The 17,195-nt window shown below is 36.7% G+C and overlaps 1 protein-coding gene across 11 annotated transcripts in view; it reads left to right on the forward strand.

Annotated features, from left to right (window-relative positions):
• Window positions 1–17,195, forward strand: part of MCTP1 (multiple C2 and transmembrane domain containing 1) — a 534,454-nt gene that overhangs the window by 351,871 nt on the left and 165,388 nt on the right. For all 11 annotated transcript variants that reach the window (XM_040448447.1, XM_040448430.1, XM_040448439.1 and 8 more), the window contains 2 exons: window positions 1,188–1,374; window positions 6,103–6,196. In XM_040448447.1, coding sequence (XP_040304381.1) covers window positions 1,188–1,374; window positions 6,103–6,196 — 281 coding nt within the window. The remainder of the gene's footprint in view (window positions 1–1,187; window positions 1,375–6,102; window positions 6,197–17,195) is intronic.

Genomic DNA, 17,195 nt, shown 5'->3' on the forward strand with positions numbered 1-17,195 from the left:
AACAACCAAAAAAAAAAAAAAAAAAAAAAAAAAAAAAAAAAAAAACAGAAGAAGGAGCAAACATTTAATCTGTCCCTGATGGCTGACTCCCCTGTTTATGATGTTACCACATTTATTCTTATAATAGGCTATTCCCTGTTATAAATTCCTTCTGTTCATATCTGCCCCCTCTTTCTCAGTTGATTGGCTTTGTGAGCACCTCAGTATCTTTCTCTTCCAAATCAGTTGACATTTTTATGAAAATAGTGTTTAGCTCTGAGTAAGTAGGTTCTCATGCATGGGCTGCCATGGGGGTGCCTGGGTGGCTCAGTCAGTTAAGTGTCCAACTCTTGGTTTCTGCTCAGGTACTGATCTCACCATTTGTGGGTTCGAGCCCCATGTTGGGCTCCACGCTGGCAGTGCAGGGCCTGCTTGGGATTCTCTCTCTCCCCTTCTCCCTGCCCCTCCCTTGCTCTCTGAATGAATAAATAAATAAACAAACAAATAAAGCATGGGCTGCCATGTTATGAAACCTGTATTAGAACAACTCTGTTACATAACCCTTGAGCTATAATATTTTTGGAGAATTTGTTTTTATTTAGATTTATGCATGGTGTTCTATGAATAAACTGGCATGGTTTTAAAAATGAAAAACTTATGGCATCATCATAGTACATATTTTATTCATTGCTTAATAACATTTATGAATGAAGGAAGAATAACCATTGTTTTAAAACCTGCACAAGAATTCAGATTCTTGGTGGTTTGCTTCTTCTAAGACAGCTCGTATTAATCTTTCCATAGGCAAAGCCCCACTAAACTAGTCTGTCTAGGGACTGAAAGTCCTACCGATTTATGAATATGGTCACAATGGGTAGTGATAGAATCATATAAGTATGTTTTTTTTTTTGTATCTTACAGGAAATAAGAAATTAGACACTAAAAATAATCAGGGTCTGAATTTTGTGAAGAAAGTGTGTTGACATGAAAGACGTATTCCTCCAGTGGCCCAAATAGTATTTCTGTTGATTTATTTTTCACATAGCTCTGAGCAGCCTGCCCTTTCACTGTTTGATGTGACAAGAAAGAAAGAAAAGAAAGAAAGAAAGAAAGAAAGAAAGAAAGAAAGAAAGAAAGAAAAGAGAAAGAAAGAGAAGAAAAGGAAAGGGAAAAAGAGCCACTTGCTAATCCAAAACATTTGTTCCTAGGTGCCAGGTCGACCTGTCGGCTCTCAGTAGGGAACAGACACACAAGTTGGAGCTGCAGCTGGAAGAGGGTGAGGGACACCTGGTGCTGCTGGTCACCCTGACAGCTTCGGCCACAGTCAGTATCTCTGACCTCTCCGTCAACTCCCTGGAGGACCAGAAAGAACGGGAGGAAATATTAAGGAGATATGTACGTATGTAACCCTCCTCCTTCAGGATTATGTGTGACTAGTTGAGGTTGTAAATAATTCACTTGAAGTGACAGAAGTACATCTGCAAAGCTGTCTGACAGATGAATCAGCACAAACAGAAAGCTGGGCAAGTGCAAATGCCACACTTATTACCCTGATGTCTAGACACCCCGTCTACTCTCGAGTCTCTTCCAAAGCAAGTTCTAGATCCTGAGCATCTCCTCAGTGATTTTGTCATGCAGCACAATTATCACGCAAGGAAACTTCTCATAAAGGAAAGTTAGGTGTACACAACATTACTTTAAAATTAATTCATTGACTCTTTGTAATTGCCATTAAGAATTCTTGGTCTTTCCAAGTTTGAAATGGAATTAATGGAAGCTACATTAATTAGTAGCTTGGTAACAAGAAGATATTCCAGAAATTTTTATGTCAACTGCTTAGAAAAGCCTCACTTTTTTCCTTTATTTTATTTTCATTGAATGTGAAATGTAATTAAAAGGAAGCCTCCCTACCTTTTGACCAAATGTAGACAGTGATTGGGTGGGATAGCGAGTCACTATAGTAAGTACCCTTCTCAAATTTTACCAAACCAAAATATTCGTATCCGAATCTACCTATTTCCCAGCATCCTCACATTGTGCATTTTCCACCATGTAGTTTTCTCAAATCAACAGAGAGGGGAGCTCTTACTCCACCATTCTCTCTCATTGGAGCCTCGAAAAAGTGAATGCCTGGGTACCCGTGAAGCCGGGGGGGAAAAAGGCTTTTCCACTTAAAATTACAAAGCTTGTATTGTACAATGCTGCCAGGTGTTTAGAAGGCTCCTCTAGACACTCAGCCATGAAACCAAGCTCTGACTAACAAAGAACCGCTTAATTTTTTTTTTTTTTTTTTTTTAGATTCTAAAATATTCCTATTTGCTGACTGACATCCTTCCAATAACTGAATTTAATAAAGATGTACCTTATCAGGCTGTGCAGATAACATGAAGTGCTGGTACTAATGCTCTACAATATTCTTCAAACAGATTAGCAGGATGTGCGCTTCAGCAAATTTATTCTGGCTATCTCCACTGAATCAGCTGTCTGCTAATGCTTGTACAACTCATCCACCAATGGTGTTATCATAAACAGTTTAATAGAGGTGACTCAGCCAGGCTACAGAGTATATATTTTTAAACCACCTAAGAGCCCAACGTATTGTTGGGCATCTTCTAATATGTAATTGCAATTATGAAAATTATTTCACATTTTGGTACCCACAAAAACATATTCTCCTGTTACCAGAAGTGAGCCTCATGAATTGAAACAATTTTAAAGGAATTAATTGGTATATTAATATAAAGATTCTAGGTATTATGACACTGTACTTTATGGATGAATATTTGATACTATCCCGTATATTAGAATGATACTGCGGGCTCGGAAATTAGAAATAATCCAACTATCATTGATCCTTTTTTTTTCTTTTTGTTGGATGGGCCTCCTTAAATCAGCCATTTCCATTCAGAATTTGAATATTTGTTTCCACACTTTCTTTCAAATGTTAGTTATTTTTTCAATAAAATACAAAACATTATATGGATGCCCCCAGCTAATTCTCAGGTTATATGCTGCTCAATGTATTAAAAAGTGAACCATATTTAAATGCATTTTTTTTTTTAGCCCTGAATTTCAAGCATAGGCCTGTATTTCCCTCTAGAGACGTAGCTGCTAAGACGCTGCTGTAGGTGGTAAAGCACATGTGTTATAATTGCTCATAGCCATACAAGGACAGAGACCTGTAGTTTCTGGTTTCAGCGTGTTTCCTTTTTATCGCACAGGTTATGAGATGATGAAATGCTGTATCATGTCTGAAACATCACTTGTTTTGAAGAAACCTAAAAAAAGAGGTTATTTGGAGACTTATTTGTATGTTTTCCTGAGAGAACATGTGTATTTTTTAAGTTTTAGGTTAAACTTAAGAATTTGATTTGGCAGTGGCCATAGTGAGGAAAGTAAACGAATTGCCCCTGAAAAGGCTCTCCATTTCTGTCCTTCAGCTGCTCATTGTAAAGCATTGAAGCCCCACAAATTAAACAGACATTACTGTGGGAACCATTATTTGATCACCTCATTCTGAAAAGATGGCTAATTCCATTTTTCTTTTTTTTTCTTTTTTTTTTTTCTTTTAGGGGGAGGAAAGCAGGGAAGGTCAATAGGGGGCGGGTAGTAATGGGTAGTAGACCAAGAGCGATTGTATGACCTTTTCAGAACGGGTATGCTGAACCCTTGCTCCCCCTTGTCACAGTTTAAAAACCAGAGGAGCTAGTTTAGAGAAGAAGTTGTTAGCATTCCATTTTTATTATGACATTTCACAGTCATCTGATTTAATGTCCCTTGACCGGATTGTCCACCGTGAGACGATGGGCTTGAAATGTTATTTAGAGCATTGATAAAAGGTGAGCGGTTCTAAGATGACAGCGAGTCATAAGGCTGGTGGTGTGACATTAATTTTCTCCATAACAGAGATGGAATAAGACGTCACGGTGACAAGCTGTCAATCAGCTCTGGCCCCTCAGAGCATCTCTATGCCATAGGATGGGGTATTGCCTCTCCCGTAATAGAGCTGAACTGAGATGCTCTCCCTGACAGCTGCTGCAGCCATAGAGAAAATATATTATACAGCCTTTCATTAAAAAAATAAAGAGGACTCCTCTCCAGAGCATTTCAATCTTTTCCCATCTATTGAGGGCTGAAAGGATTCACAGCAAATCATAGATTCCTCTGCTATGGAAATTTCGGGCTTCAGAAGCCATCCAGGTTTTGAGGCCTTCTAAAATAACCATAAATAACAAGGCAGGAATATGTCTTGATGAAGCATTACTGAAAGGTGTATTTATAAACTGATATATTTAAGTTTTTTGCTTTTTTTTTTGAATTCTTATTATAATCGATATGTCACTGGTCTAAACAGTTGAAGTTGGCAATAAATTACTGAGTGTCAGCTGACTGGAGGAAATAAAACGTTCAGACAATAATTACTACCCCAAATGAGAAGCAGAACATCAGAGCTGAAGCGTCAGAAGCTATATGTCTGGGCAGTGAGGTTACTAGTATTGAACAGTTCTCAGCCTGAAGACTGAAGGTATTTGTTTTAGACACAGTGAACCTTGGTTGAAATTACTCTTGAAAATTAAAGGACAGGAACCTTTTGATAAAACTCTTCTCTGTCATTAGGATAGGAGATTTACCTGGGGTATAATAATCCATAAACTCGTAAACTCTGAGATAAGGGCAGGCTTCTCAAACCTGGTGTTACCACATTAGGAAGACAACAAACTCTGAGTTGTAACACCACTGTGTAAAGTTCCCACTGTTAAACCCTTAACTTACACGTAATTTAAATGGAGAGACAAGTGCATTTTTACTGAACGCTGTCCTCTGGGTAGTTCAAATAGATTTTTGGTGACAAGCAACTGTTTAAAAACAATAAAAGACTAAGCGCTAATCTTGTGCTCAACACCCTTAACAGTTAGGCTCCGAGATTACACATATATCTGCATTGCCTCCTCTCCATATACCAAGGTCATGGCTTCAGTAAACACTGATTAGTCATACAGGACTGATAAAGTTAATATTTCAGTAAGCTTCTGCTTGTCAGTATTCTCACATTCTTAATACAAGGATGGGAATGTTCTTTGGTAACAGTTTGATGACTTTGTTAGGTTATGCTCCCTGGTCTTATAGCACTTTAAGGATTATGATACAGAAGGGCCTTTGATTTACTGAGAAGAAATGCTGGTCTTGTCATGAGAAAAATGCTAGGAAGTGCAAATAAACGCATTTCGATGTTCTGTGTCAATACTTACTCCTCAAGTATTGTGACCATTAATTAGGGTTCTGAATTACTGCACTGGTAGCCCTCTTCTCATGCCTTCAGGTATTATACTTCCCAAAACACTACCATTATTAATTTATGAAATTAAATATGTTTTATTCTTTGGATCTGATTCACCTGTTGAAATTTCTCTACTTCTAGTCATACTACAATGGCAAATAAAATTACAAACCTAAGAAAAATTATTCGTCACTTTTGATCTTATTTTCAGTGATCAATTTGACTTATTTTAGAAGATTACATATGATATTTTTCCTAACAGGCTTATAGAACTTTGTCAAACTTTTGAATTAAATATTATGAAATGGCACTTCATTAATTTAACCCTCATCTGGCGCATGCTGTTTCCAAAACTCACAAGAGAAAATAACTTTAAAAAAAATTGTTAACTTGCTTAATTCTAAAGGCTGCAGTGTGTTACATAAGCAACAATTTAAGACTCAGTATTAACAATCAGTAGTCTCCAAACCATCATACCCGTAGATGAAAGATTTCTTGGAGTCCTTAAGTAAAGGAAATTGAAGGAAGGAACTATACATACACTCTTCTATATTTTATTGTTCATCATGTACTGATAATTATTTATGGGGAAGGCATGTGGTATTTTTTATTCTTTCAAAAAGTCTTGTAGAGCAATAATTACCTACGTAGATACATATGTGTGCCTATGCGTATGTACTCGTTAATGATGGTGGATGATACTTTGTACTGAAGAAACACAAATATCCCTTTGAATCACTTAAGCAGCATCCTGAGATCAATCATAAAACTTAGTGTTTTCTCAGCACACTCTTTGAGACCCGCTAGGACCTCTCTTTCCTAATATCGATGTTGGGGTCTTTCAGAGCCCATTGCGAATATTTCACAACCTGAAAGATGTGGGATTTCTCCAGGTGAAAGTGATCAGAGCAGAAGGGTTAATGGTCGCCGACGTCACAGGTAAGAAATGAGGCAATTCTCCTAGTGCCTATATTTATTTATATATGTATATATATATAAATATATATATCAAGCAGCATGCAGGGTTCACACCATTTAATGACTAAACTCATTTCACCTGACTGGATCATCAAAGTAAATAATATAAATACAAAGTTTCAGGTTTGATCTTATAGGATTTGCCAACCACCCAGTTTTTAAAGTGTCCCTGCTTTTTGAAAGAAGTATAATGTATTAAAAAATAAACAATAAATGACTTTTGAATCATTGCCTTCTCCACAGTTTGCCAGACATTAGTGGGAATATTTCTTCCAGGTTTCATCATTTCAGCACCTTGGAGTAATGCTACATCTCCTTCTTTCAGGCAGAATCACTCTTTTTGTTGTTCAAATTCCTTAGCACATCCCAGAGATAATTCTGGATCTACACTAGCCTCTACCTTGTTCCACTTTTTTTAACAAAGAAATGGGCCTGTAAAAACACTGAAATCAGTCTTATTTCTTAAAGCTTCCTGATTCAGATACTGCTGTTCCTGTGATATATTAATAATTGACTAATGATTATTATTTCATCAATTTCCAGAATTAAATTGTTGTTTTAAATTTGCAATTATGTGATCATTCATTTACTCTTGAATTTCATAGGTTTTGGGGAATATTATTCCATTCCTCAAGTTGTCTGTCTCAAAATTTGTTATCCATCTTGAACAATTTTTGTGTAAATTTTGCTATTCCTGAAAGAAAGCATCCACTTAATAAGTTGTAGAAATGTGCTTACCATTGTGAATGATCAGCAAGTTGATCCTAATAAGGTAGCAGACTTACCTGAAGGGGAGAAATGCTCTTTTCCTACCATCTAAAAGCTTGTAAATCCATTACATGATTGTTGGTACCCCTCTTTAATTCATCAAATCTAAACAGAACAGAATCAAAACCAAATTAAAAGATCACATGCCTTAAAACTAAAATAGCAGATGCCTGCTCCAAAATGGCAATATTTTTAAAATTTTAATATTTGCGTAATGTCGAGTGATTATTTACTGTTTACTGTGTGATAAAAATAAAAATGTTGAGAGTTTACACTTTCTTTAAACAGGTGATTATCCACTCATTTGTAACCAAGAAGATAATAACAACTGTCAAATATTCTTTCAAGACAGGTATACTTGAAAATAGTGAGAGAGAGAGAGAGAGTAATTTGTAATCTTTTTGCAAGTATGCCCACTTGGTTCCTCCTACTAAACAATTAGTGAATGCTAAATTTATTCATTTTCTTTTTTTATTTATGATGTGGTTATATTCAAATTAATCTGGACATAATGTATTTCATTTTCTTTTCTTTTTACATGTTGTATTTATTATTAGAACCAGCAGTCAACAGTGAATGATTGACTGCTCTTTTTTTGTTCACTTTGGACGTTAACTTAAAGACCGGAATAGGAACTCAGTATTGCTTTTACACTACAGAGGTCACACCTAACCTCTGATTCCCAGCAGCAGATAAATTCAGGAATTCGTGGCAGTGACATTCACCATCATGGGAGACACCTTCAATTTTCCTCAGGATTTTCTGTATGGCAGGGGAGCCCCCAGTGTTGAGCTGAAAACCTCTGAAGACAGGGAGAAATGCCTAAAATAATCAGTATCTCAGTGGGCACCTAAGTGCTAAGAATTATTACTGAACATTTATAGGGGGCACACTAATTTCTTATAAAAAATATTCCAGTCTCATTTACTTCAACACTTAGACACCTGCCCATTACACAAGTTGAATGTAATTATTTAAGTTTGCTTCTCTTGGAGAGAAGCTGTCATTGCTTTTAAAACTCCATGAATATGCAAACTATGTTAACCCACTTGGCCTATACGCCACTATGGAAGTTAAAGCACATGTTCTTTCAAAGCTGTAAAAAATAGATATATTTCTTTCCTAATGGTTCTATGTAAATTAATGTGAATAACAATAGCCTTTTCCCTAGGGATTCAGTGAGACATAATTTTGATCTGGTAAAATGAACTTTAATTTGGGGAATACTAAATAACAGATTCTCCATTATTTTCCCTCCAGTTTTAGGATATAAATCTAATGATTCCTCATTCCACACTGACCTTATAATCTAATGTGCTCTGAATGGAACAAGAGAGATGTTGAACTATTCAGGGGCAAGAGGATAATTCAGTCTTTGACCTTGCTCACTCTTGGACCTTTTGTGGTCTTTATGACATTTGTGATGGTGGCAGAAACTGAGGACCACATATTTAAGTGAGAAGGGTCGGAATATACTGCCAACTTTAAAAATAATCTTTACTTCTGGAAAGGATAAATACTTATGGGTAAACTGATCCTCCCTGGTCTTTGCCATTAAATCTGGAGCACAAATAAGCTCTTTGTATACTTGCTTTTTTACTTGTTCAGAGAAGAACTTGAAAAATCTGCTGTACATCCTAGTGATAATCACAGTCAGGCTCTACAAGATATTCAGCAACCGATTTGAAAAACAGACATTGAGTCAATGATGCTGTCTTCAGATCCTCAAATTAGCATCCATTTAGGAGTGTTGTGGATGGAGAGGGGAGATTTTAAATCACTGATCGCTCTCCGAGCTCAACAAAGAGTATTTTCTGACCTGGTATAAATGAGGCTATTATTATAAGATACTTAGTTGGCATCAGAACACTTTTTTCTGGCAAGTCTAACAAGACAAACGTATATTTGACCAACTTGGCTCTACTTTTAAAATATGTTTAATGATCAGAATGTAAAGTCAAACTTCCATAGTTCAAGCAAAAAAAAAATTTAAATTACAGTATTCCATCATTTAACATGGGCCCGGGGGAAAAAGAGATTCCATAATCTTTTAAGTAGCCATCAATCTTACTGCAGTTACAAAGAATTTTTTTCCTTTCAAAATGTAAAATTTTTCTTTTGTTACAACACATTCATTGAGTAACATTGTGATACTGTATTAACTCTGTGTGAATAAAGAGCAATTGAGACTCTCTTTGAATGAGTGAGTACAAAGCACAAATTACTTTTTAATGAAACCCTCAATTCTTTCCCTTTCCACAAAAAGCCTATAGCCTTGTTCAGCTGAACACTCCTACAGTAGGGTCACTTCAGTTAAGCCCCTAATAAACTGTTGATAGTTGAGGGTAGTTTTTTCTTCAGTCTCAATAGCCCAGTGTTGGACAGTGCACTTCAAATCATTAAGGTTAATACAGATTTAAAAAAGAGATTAACTCTGGTGGTTAAGGCCTCAATTTACAACTCCCACACATACACATGCATTGAGCAAGGCACAAGAGTGGATTGAAATTTCAGTCAAATTGTGGGCAGCCTTTCACAGCCTGAGAAAGTGGCACTCTGGTGTTCAAAGTTGATCAGCTAAATTCTTCGTGAGGGAAAAAGTTTGATTAAGTGAAAAATACTTGGCAGTACAACTTACTTACCTTTCAACTAAACAGTGAAAAGGTGAGTGTCTTTCTGTACCATCAAAGCAAAACCTAGACACTGGCCCTGCGTTCACTGGGGAAAATTCTGCTGCTAAATCAAGTATTCCTTAAAACTGGACAGTTTGTGAGGAGGGAAAGACCGCCAGCCAGGGCAGGGGGGTGGGATTTTTTTTAAGGTGGTGGGAAACAGTTCGTGTTGGAGTTTGTCTTTCCTAGCTTCTAATTACCCTCTTCGTTGGATGGGGCCTAATTTCTGCTTTCAACAGAACATTTAAAGTCTTCTATATCGAGTGAGGCTTTCTTCACAGAGTATTTAGACCTGGCCTATTGGTTCTTTCAAGTTCTAAGAGAAGAAAGAGAAAAGGGTTCTTCTCTTCAGCCCCTCCCCTGCATTTTCCCCTGGGTTGTTTTTTTGAGTTCCGAGGAAGAGGTCACAGCCTCCCCAGGGATACCAGCCACTCAGGTTCAGAAACAGTGATATGGGGGAACTGCGAAGCCCTTTCAACAGATGCCCTACCTTTTCACTGTATTAAAAGGAACACTAATATAAAACTTCTCCACCCCAGGTGAATTGATCTCTCAAATTAATGCACCATCTCTTTCAGGAAACAATAGAGGGAGAGGGAGAGAAAAAAGGAGGAGAGGGAGAGGATTTTACAATTAACATAATCTGTCACTGAAACAATCCCATCAAATGAGCATATCTTTTTCTAAAACAGGGCTACACATAAAGACCTGTGACTCACCAGCCCCATAGTGTGGAAACCTACTAGTTATTAAGGGAGATGTTTACTACCCTTTTATTTGCATAGACTTTTCCCATGTTTTTCTTTAGGAAAACTGTCTTCATTGTTGAAAAATATTTAAGTAACAAAACAGCAGAAAAAGACATGCTACAGTTTTTTTTATCAGCTTCCGTGAGAGTCTTATTATCTTAAGAAATAACAGTTAGCAGCTCAGATTCATTAGCAGAGCTAAATTTAAGCCCCATTTGACAGGCTGCCTAGAAAACATTTTGTTTTGCTGTCTGTGGGCTTTAATTAAGATGTGTTCAATTTCAGTCCTCTTCAGTCTAGCGCCCCCCCCCCCCCCCCCCCAACCTTGCTGTGTCACAGACCGGCGATCAGACACTTTTAGATGGTCCGGCCCATGACTTTGACCTTCTGCGCAGTCCGGCGTTCCCTGGGGAACCGTTCAACTCATGAGGTCTGATTTCACACTTCCAGGATGCCTCAGCTCTCTTAACAATGACAGGGAGACAAAGCCCTTTAGAGCAGGCCGCATGGGGACTTGTTTAAATTGGAAACCAGAGAGGAGTCAAGGAACAAGGTTATGGGCTACAGAATAGTGCTTTTAATAAAGAGCTCACAGCTCTGGCTCAGCTCAAAGAGGTCTACCTCTGTACAATTAATTGAGCCATTTATCTGGAGCATCTTAGGCCTCTACTTTCTCACAGAATTGCGTGGTAAATATCAGCTAAGAAGCAAATGAGATATGCATGAAATGAATTTTAACACTTTGATTACTGTGCTTCCAGTCTTCATTAAAAGTAAATTTATTTGTATTTCTGACCTCATTATCAGTAGGCTGCCTGCATTTTTATTGGTTCCTGTGATTTCCAGCTTGAGTATGTCATGAAGGTATATTTTATATAGAGATTTGGATTTATTATTCTTGGTATTTTCCCTGAACATTATGGGTCTATTCAGAGAAAGAAAATGAAAAGGTAGTTGTACAGAAAAAAGCGAGTCTTTTCTTTCAAAGTTTTATATACAGTTGGAGAAATGCCAAGCACATATATATAACATAGATAAGATATTGTCCTTTTAAAAAAAATTAACTTTTTGTGGGTTACCCAAGCAAATTGCATAAGATATATTCAGTTGTTGCTTGAGTGGACCTCAGAATACAAGAGTTCTACTGGAAGAAGTGGGTATATGTCTTCTTTTATAGAACTATAGCAGTTTGAATGTTTAATAGCATGTGCCTTTAATTATATCATCGTATTTATTAATATTGATGATATCTGATAAATGCAGTCTTAGATTTTATGATCATTACTTAAAACCTGTTAGGAAGATGAGAAAATAGATCTCCTTTAAATGCTACATAGCTCCTTTGACAGTATCATATAGCATATGGAGGAAGTCCTTCCTATTTGTGAATTAGCAAGGGTGAAATCATTTACCAAATAAAAGTGGCTTATGTATGGATGTCATTCTTAAGTTTTTTTTAACTTTTGCCATCTTTAAATCTTAAAATTATATTGATTGCTTGAAACAAAAATACCTAGGTTTTACACAAAATGTTTTGAAAATTTCCCAAGCAAAGTATGCTTTATTTCCATTATATAACCTAATGATGTCCCTATTTGCTTTTTAAGAATTAAGCTTATAGAAGATTATTAAGCAGATAGTAGAGTTTGAAAAGAAACGTCATCCAATTTATAATGCATCAAAAATACCCAACACCTGACAATCTTATCATTATAATACGCCTAGTTTAGAAAATGACATTACATACATACATGTTAAATGTCCTAACACTATGTAAATATCTTCCTTAAGGATGACATTAAACAAAAGAAGGCATCACAAGAAGAAAAAGCAAATCATTGCTTTTCGTTCTTTTTTTTACCCCTTTCATTTATGTCAACATAGCTTACATAGAAATAAAATGTGTTTCCTTTTAGTGCTTGCGTTTTTACAAAACTAAATCATATTCTAATTTTAGAAATGCAAAAGTGTTTTTCTAAAACCAAACAGTTAATATTAAATATTTGTGAGAAGAGGAATCAAAATGATAATGTGACACAAGGGCTAGTGAGGCTGAGTCTGAACTAGTGTTTTACATGGAATTATAGAACTCGTGTGTGATTTGTATGCAGGTCACATGGTCAGAAGATACTGCTCTGGAAGAATAGGTGGGATGACAAAAGAGATTAATAATTGGGTTTGATATGCTCTAGAGGTGAAGGACTATGGGCTGAGAAAGTGGTGGTCCCACTACCAATGGGAAATGAGGGGAAAAGAAATACTACAAAGTAATTAATTGTGTTCTGTGGAAGTAAGATTACAAAATGATCCTTTGAGTAAAGAAAGAGATAATTGGTGATCTGGCTTGAATGGCTAGCTTCCGTTCGGTGCTCGAAGAAATGCTTTCAGATGCTAGAATCATTGTTTAAAATTAAACGTTTTTTAAAAAATTTTTTTTGTTATGACATAGTTGTGTAAATAAGAAATACATTTCCTGGGATGACGGACTAGGAGACTGGTGCAAACAGAGAAGATCTGGATTTAACTAGACTTTTGGGGAAAAAATCTTACCATAGGAATATTTGGGCTATATGATAGTAAAGTTAGGTGCATAAATGATTGGATGGCCACACCCAAAAAGTGATTGTTATAAAGGATTGATGTCAATGGGTGTGCTAAATGGAGGAATACAGGGCTCCGTTCTTGGTCTAACATGTTCAACCAATTTACTAGTGACTTTGAAGAGGCAATTGAGGGCTTCCTTATCAAACTTGCTGAGAGGGATAGTTAACTATATACTATATGCACATGTTATATGTTTATACTATATGTATATATTATATATTTAGTTTTAAATATTTACATAATATTATGGTACTTACACATAATATAAACATGCATATTCATATATTCATATATATGTGTAATAATTTAGTTCAAAATAATAGGGTTAGTTCAACAAGGCGAGCATTAAAGAGTATAATTAAAAAGACTTACTGGGATACAAAACGGTGATGTCCTGCATTAATAGTAGAAAATATAGAAAAAAATTTAAGGTTTAAATTGAGGTTAAGCTCTGTGAGTGTGAATAATACATATATAAGTTTTGTTACATTGTTTCACAGTATACAAACTGGTTATGTTGAATCAAAGGGGAATGTCCAGAATGATACCTCTGGACTCCTCAAGACACACTGGGGTATGAATTCAGCGTTAGAAGCTATTCTTTAAACAAAGACAGTGACAAAGCAGAATTTATTCTCGATGGAGATATCTGGTGTTTTAAAATCAAGTCAGTTGAGAATAGCTCCAGGGAAATGATCATAATAATAATAAAAATAGTGGCAACTTACATTAACGGAGGCTTTAACACATGTCATACACTACCCTCAGCTTGGAACAAGGGTTATCACACTCTCACAACAACGTAATTAGTTGCTGTTGTTATGCCCACTTTACAAATTAGAAAACTGAGATATGGAGGGGTTAATTAAGCAAGTGTCCACACTGGCATGTGGAGAAGACAGTGTGACAATTAATTATGCTACTTCTGCTTGCAGTCTACAGCAGCCAAATGCACTCCACACGCTCTCAGTTAACTGAATACTAATATAAAATCTTAGGCAAGTACATCTGACCGGGTTGGCCAAACACACATCTGCAACCCTAGCTGCAAGGGAGTCTAAAAATGTGATTTTGGCCTTTACAGCCTGTCTCGTTTAGGAAGAGACACCAAAAGTTAGAATAGATGCTCAGCAAGCCATCCACATTAATAGTGCAGGAGGGTGGGTAATGAGCAGATACTTGAAGTGACCGTTGCTATACCCTCCCTTTGCACCCATTATTTCATTTTAACTTAAAAATGACCACAGAGGGCAAATCATAAAAAGGCAAATGTGCCCCAGACATAATTTTGTGTGCACTGTAAAGAAGCACTTCCCCAAAATTATAATTGCCAAATATACATATCAGAATAGTCCTGTGGAGGTAGTGATTTCCCCATCACTGAAACCAGAGCCTATCGGATTGCCTGGTTGTAGAGAGGACTCAAGTCCCTGGTGAGCTATTCGAACTTGGCCTCTGAGGCATTTTTCCCAGCCCTCAGAATCAGAGATCCTGTAATAGGTACTAAGACGAGTAACAGACTCTTGAATGAGTAGATATTTTGTAGAAAAGAAATAAAAAGACAAAGATATGATTTTAAAGACAAAGGCTTGATAGATGACAGTTTTCAGTTTTATTGCCTAATATAATATATATTTATTTATTTATTTATTGCCTAATATTTATATATTTAATCACCCAGTAGAGTACTTCGTTTTTTCAGTCTAAAGAATTTTATTCTACTGCAAAGTATCTTACCTACTAACGAATTTACTTATAAAACCTAACGAATTTACTTATAAGGAAGATTATCTGGAACCTGACACTTTTCTATGGGGAGTCTAATTAAATGTATAATTACTGTAGGTCCTAAAGTATCTATAGGAACTTACCAGAACAAAAGAGCTTCTAATAATAACACTTATACTTTGGACAAAGAACTTTTGTGTTTCCAATCTTGTAGCCAGTCACTTGCATAGAGTTTCTATATTAAATATTAATTGAAATAAAATTTTTAAATGTTTTAACCACAATTTATGTAAACGTTCCAAAGCTGAGACATAATTTTTTCATAGCCTCCTCTCATTTTATAGATCCCATAGTCTCTCTTTTCTTTCTTTTCCAGTTTCTATTCTGTCTCGTTTTATTTCTTGTTCTTCTGTCTTAAATTTCAAGCTTCCCAGCATGTACCAAGATGGTTCAATTTTGGGACTCAAGCATGCATCTTTTTTTTTTTTTTTAATTGTTTTTTTCAACGTTTATTTATTTTTGGGATAGAGAGAGACAGAGCATGAACGGGGGAGGGGCAGAGAGAGAAGGAGACACAGAATCAGAAACAGGCTCCAGGCTCTGAGCCATCAGCCCAGAGCCCGATGCGGGGCTCGAACTCACGGACCGCGAGATCGTGACCTGGCTGAAGTCGGACGCTTAACCGACTGCGCCACCCAGGCGCCCCTCAAGCATGCATCTTGTTACACATAATACTATAAATATTCTTTTGCATCTGATTCTAGATCCCAAGGGAAATAAGTTCGTATTTACATTGTGCTCTGTTTCCATTGCTCTTTGTCATGGTTCTCAAAGTGTGTGTGGCCCAGGAGCTTCCAGGAATCCCTAAGACTTTTCAGAGATCTTTAAAGTCAAAACTATTTCCATAATAATACTAAGATGTTATTGTCTTTTTCACTCTTTCTCTCATGAGTGGACGATGAAATTTTTCAAAGGTTATATTTTTGACTGCTCTGATGTTAACATGTCATAGATTTATTGTATCATTTTCAAATGAATGATAGTTGTACATGCTCTCATTTTTAATGTCTAAAATGGTGAACTGACAGATATGATTTATATAGAGAAAAGTTTTTTGATGTCCTCAAAAAAAATTTTTTTAATGTTTTATTTAATTTTGAGAGAGCATGAGCAGGAGAGAGGCAGAGAGAGAGGGACAGAGGATCCAAAGCGGGGTCTGCACTGACAGCAGAGGGCCTGACATGGGGTGCAGGCCCACAAACTGTGAGATCATGATGTGAGCCAAAGTTGGCCACTTAACCCACTGAGCCACTCAGTGTCCCTCCTTCAAAAATTTTTAAGAGTACCTGTGACACCTGGGTGGCTCAGTAGGTTAAGGATCTGACTTTAGCTCAGGTCATGATCTCTCGGTTTGTGAGTTCAAGCCCCACATCTGGCTCTGTGCTGACCACTTGGAGCCTGCTTTGGATTCTGTGTCTCCCTCTCTCTCTGCCCCTCCCCGTTTACTCTCTCTTTCTCTCTCTCCCTGAAAAATAAATAAACATTAAAAATTTTTTAAAAACATTTTAAGGGTACCTAAAGACCAAAATGTTTAAGAACTGTTGCTGTAGGGCAGTGATTCTCGTTTGTAGGAGGGCAGTATTGCCCCCTTGAGCATTTTAGAGCTTTGTGGGAGAATGGAATTGCCACAGTGGTTAGGGAGCACTGTTAGTATTTGGTGGGAGTAGGTTGCGGATGTTAAATATCCTACAAAGTATTAGATGATTTTAAGTAGTGAAAATTGTCCTATGTGCCGCATGATTAAATATAGACATTGGCATAGGTTTTAAATCTGTTTCATGATTATCTGAGCCTAGATTACATTCTGAAATACATATTATTTACTCAAGTCTTACAAATGGCTGCCATTTTATACTGCAAACACCAAAGACCTTAGGATTGCCTCCACAGCCCTTCATGATCTGGTTACCCATTACTTCCCTGACATGTTCTACAATTTTTCCCATTGCTCACTGCGCCCCACCATCAGGGTGCTTGAGCACACCAAGCCTTTGCTCTAGCTCTTGCCTCTGCCTGGGACCTTTATCTCCAGGTAGCCATTTGACTACTCCATCACTTCCTTCAGTTCATTGCTCACATCCCGCCTTCTCAGTGAGGACTACTCCAACCACACTAATTAAATTTATAAACTGTGCCCCTTCTCGGCATTCTTCAAATCCTTTTTCCTGCTCTATTTTTTTCTATTTACATTAACATGTATCACTCTCTAACATAAAATATACTTGTTAATTGTGTTCAGTATTTAGTCTCTTTTTCCTCCCTCCCCACCACAGACTCCAAGAGAGCAGGGACCTTTCCTTTTTTTGTTTGTATGTTCTGGCATATAGTAGGCCCTCAATAAATATTTGTTGAATAAAAAAAAAACCATGGTTTTATTAT

The sequence above is a fragment of the Herpailurus yagouaroundi genome, unplaced genomic scaffold (assembly GCF_014898765.1).
Source record: "Herpailurus yagouaroundi ecotype Mexico unplaced genomic scaffold, PumYag 29, whole genome shotgun sequence".
In the NCBI taxonomy this organism is placed as follows: domain Eukaryota; kingdom Metazoa; phylum Chordata; class Mammalia; order Carnivora; family Felidae; genus Herpailurus; species Herpailurus yagouaroundi.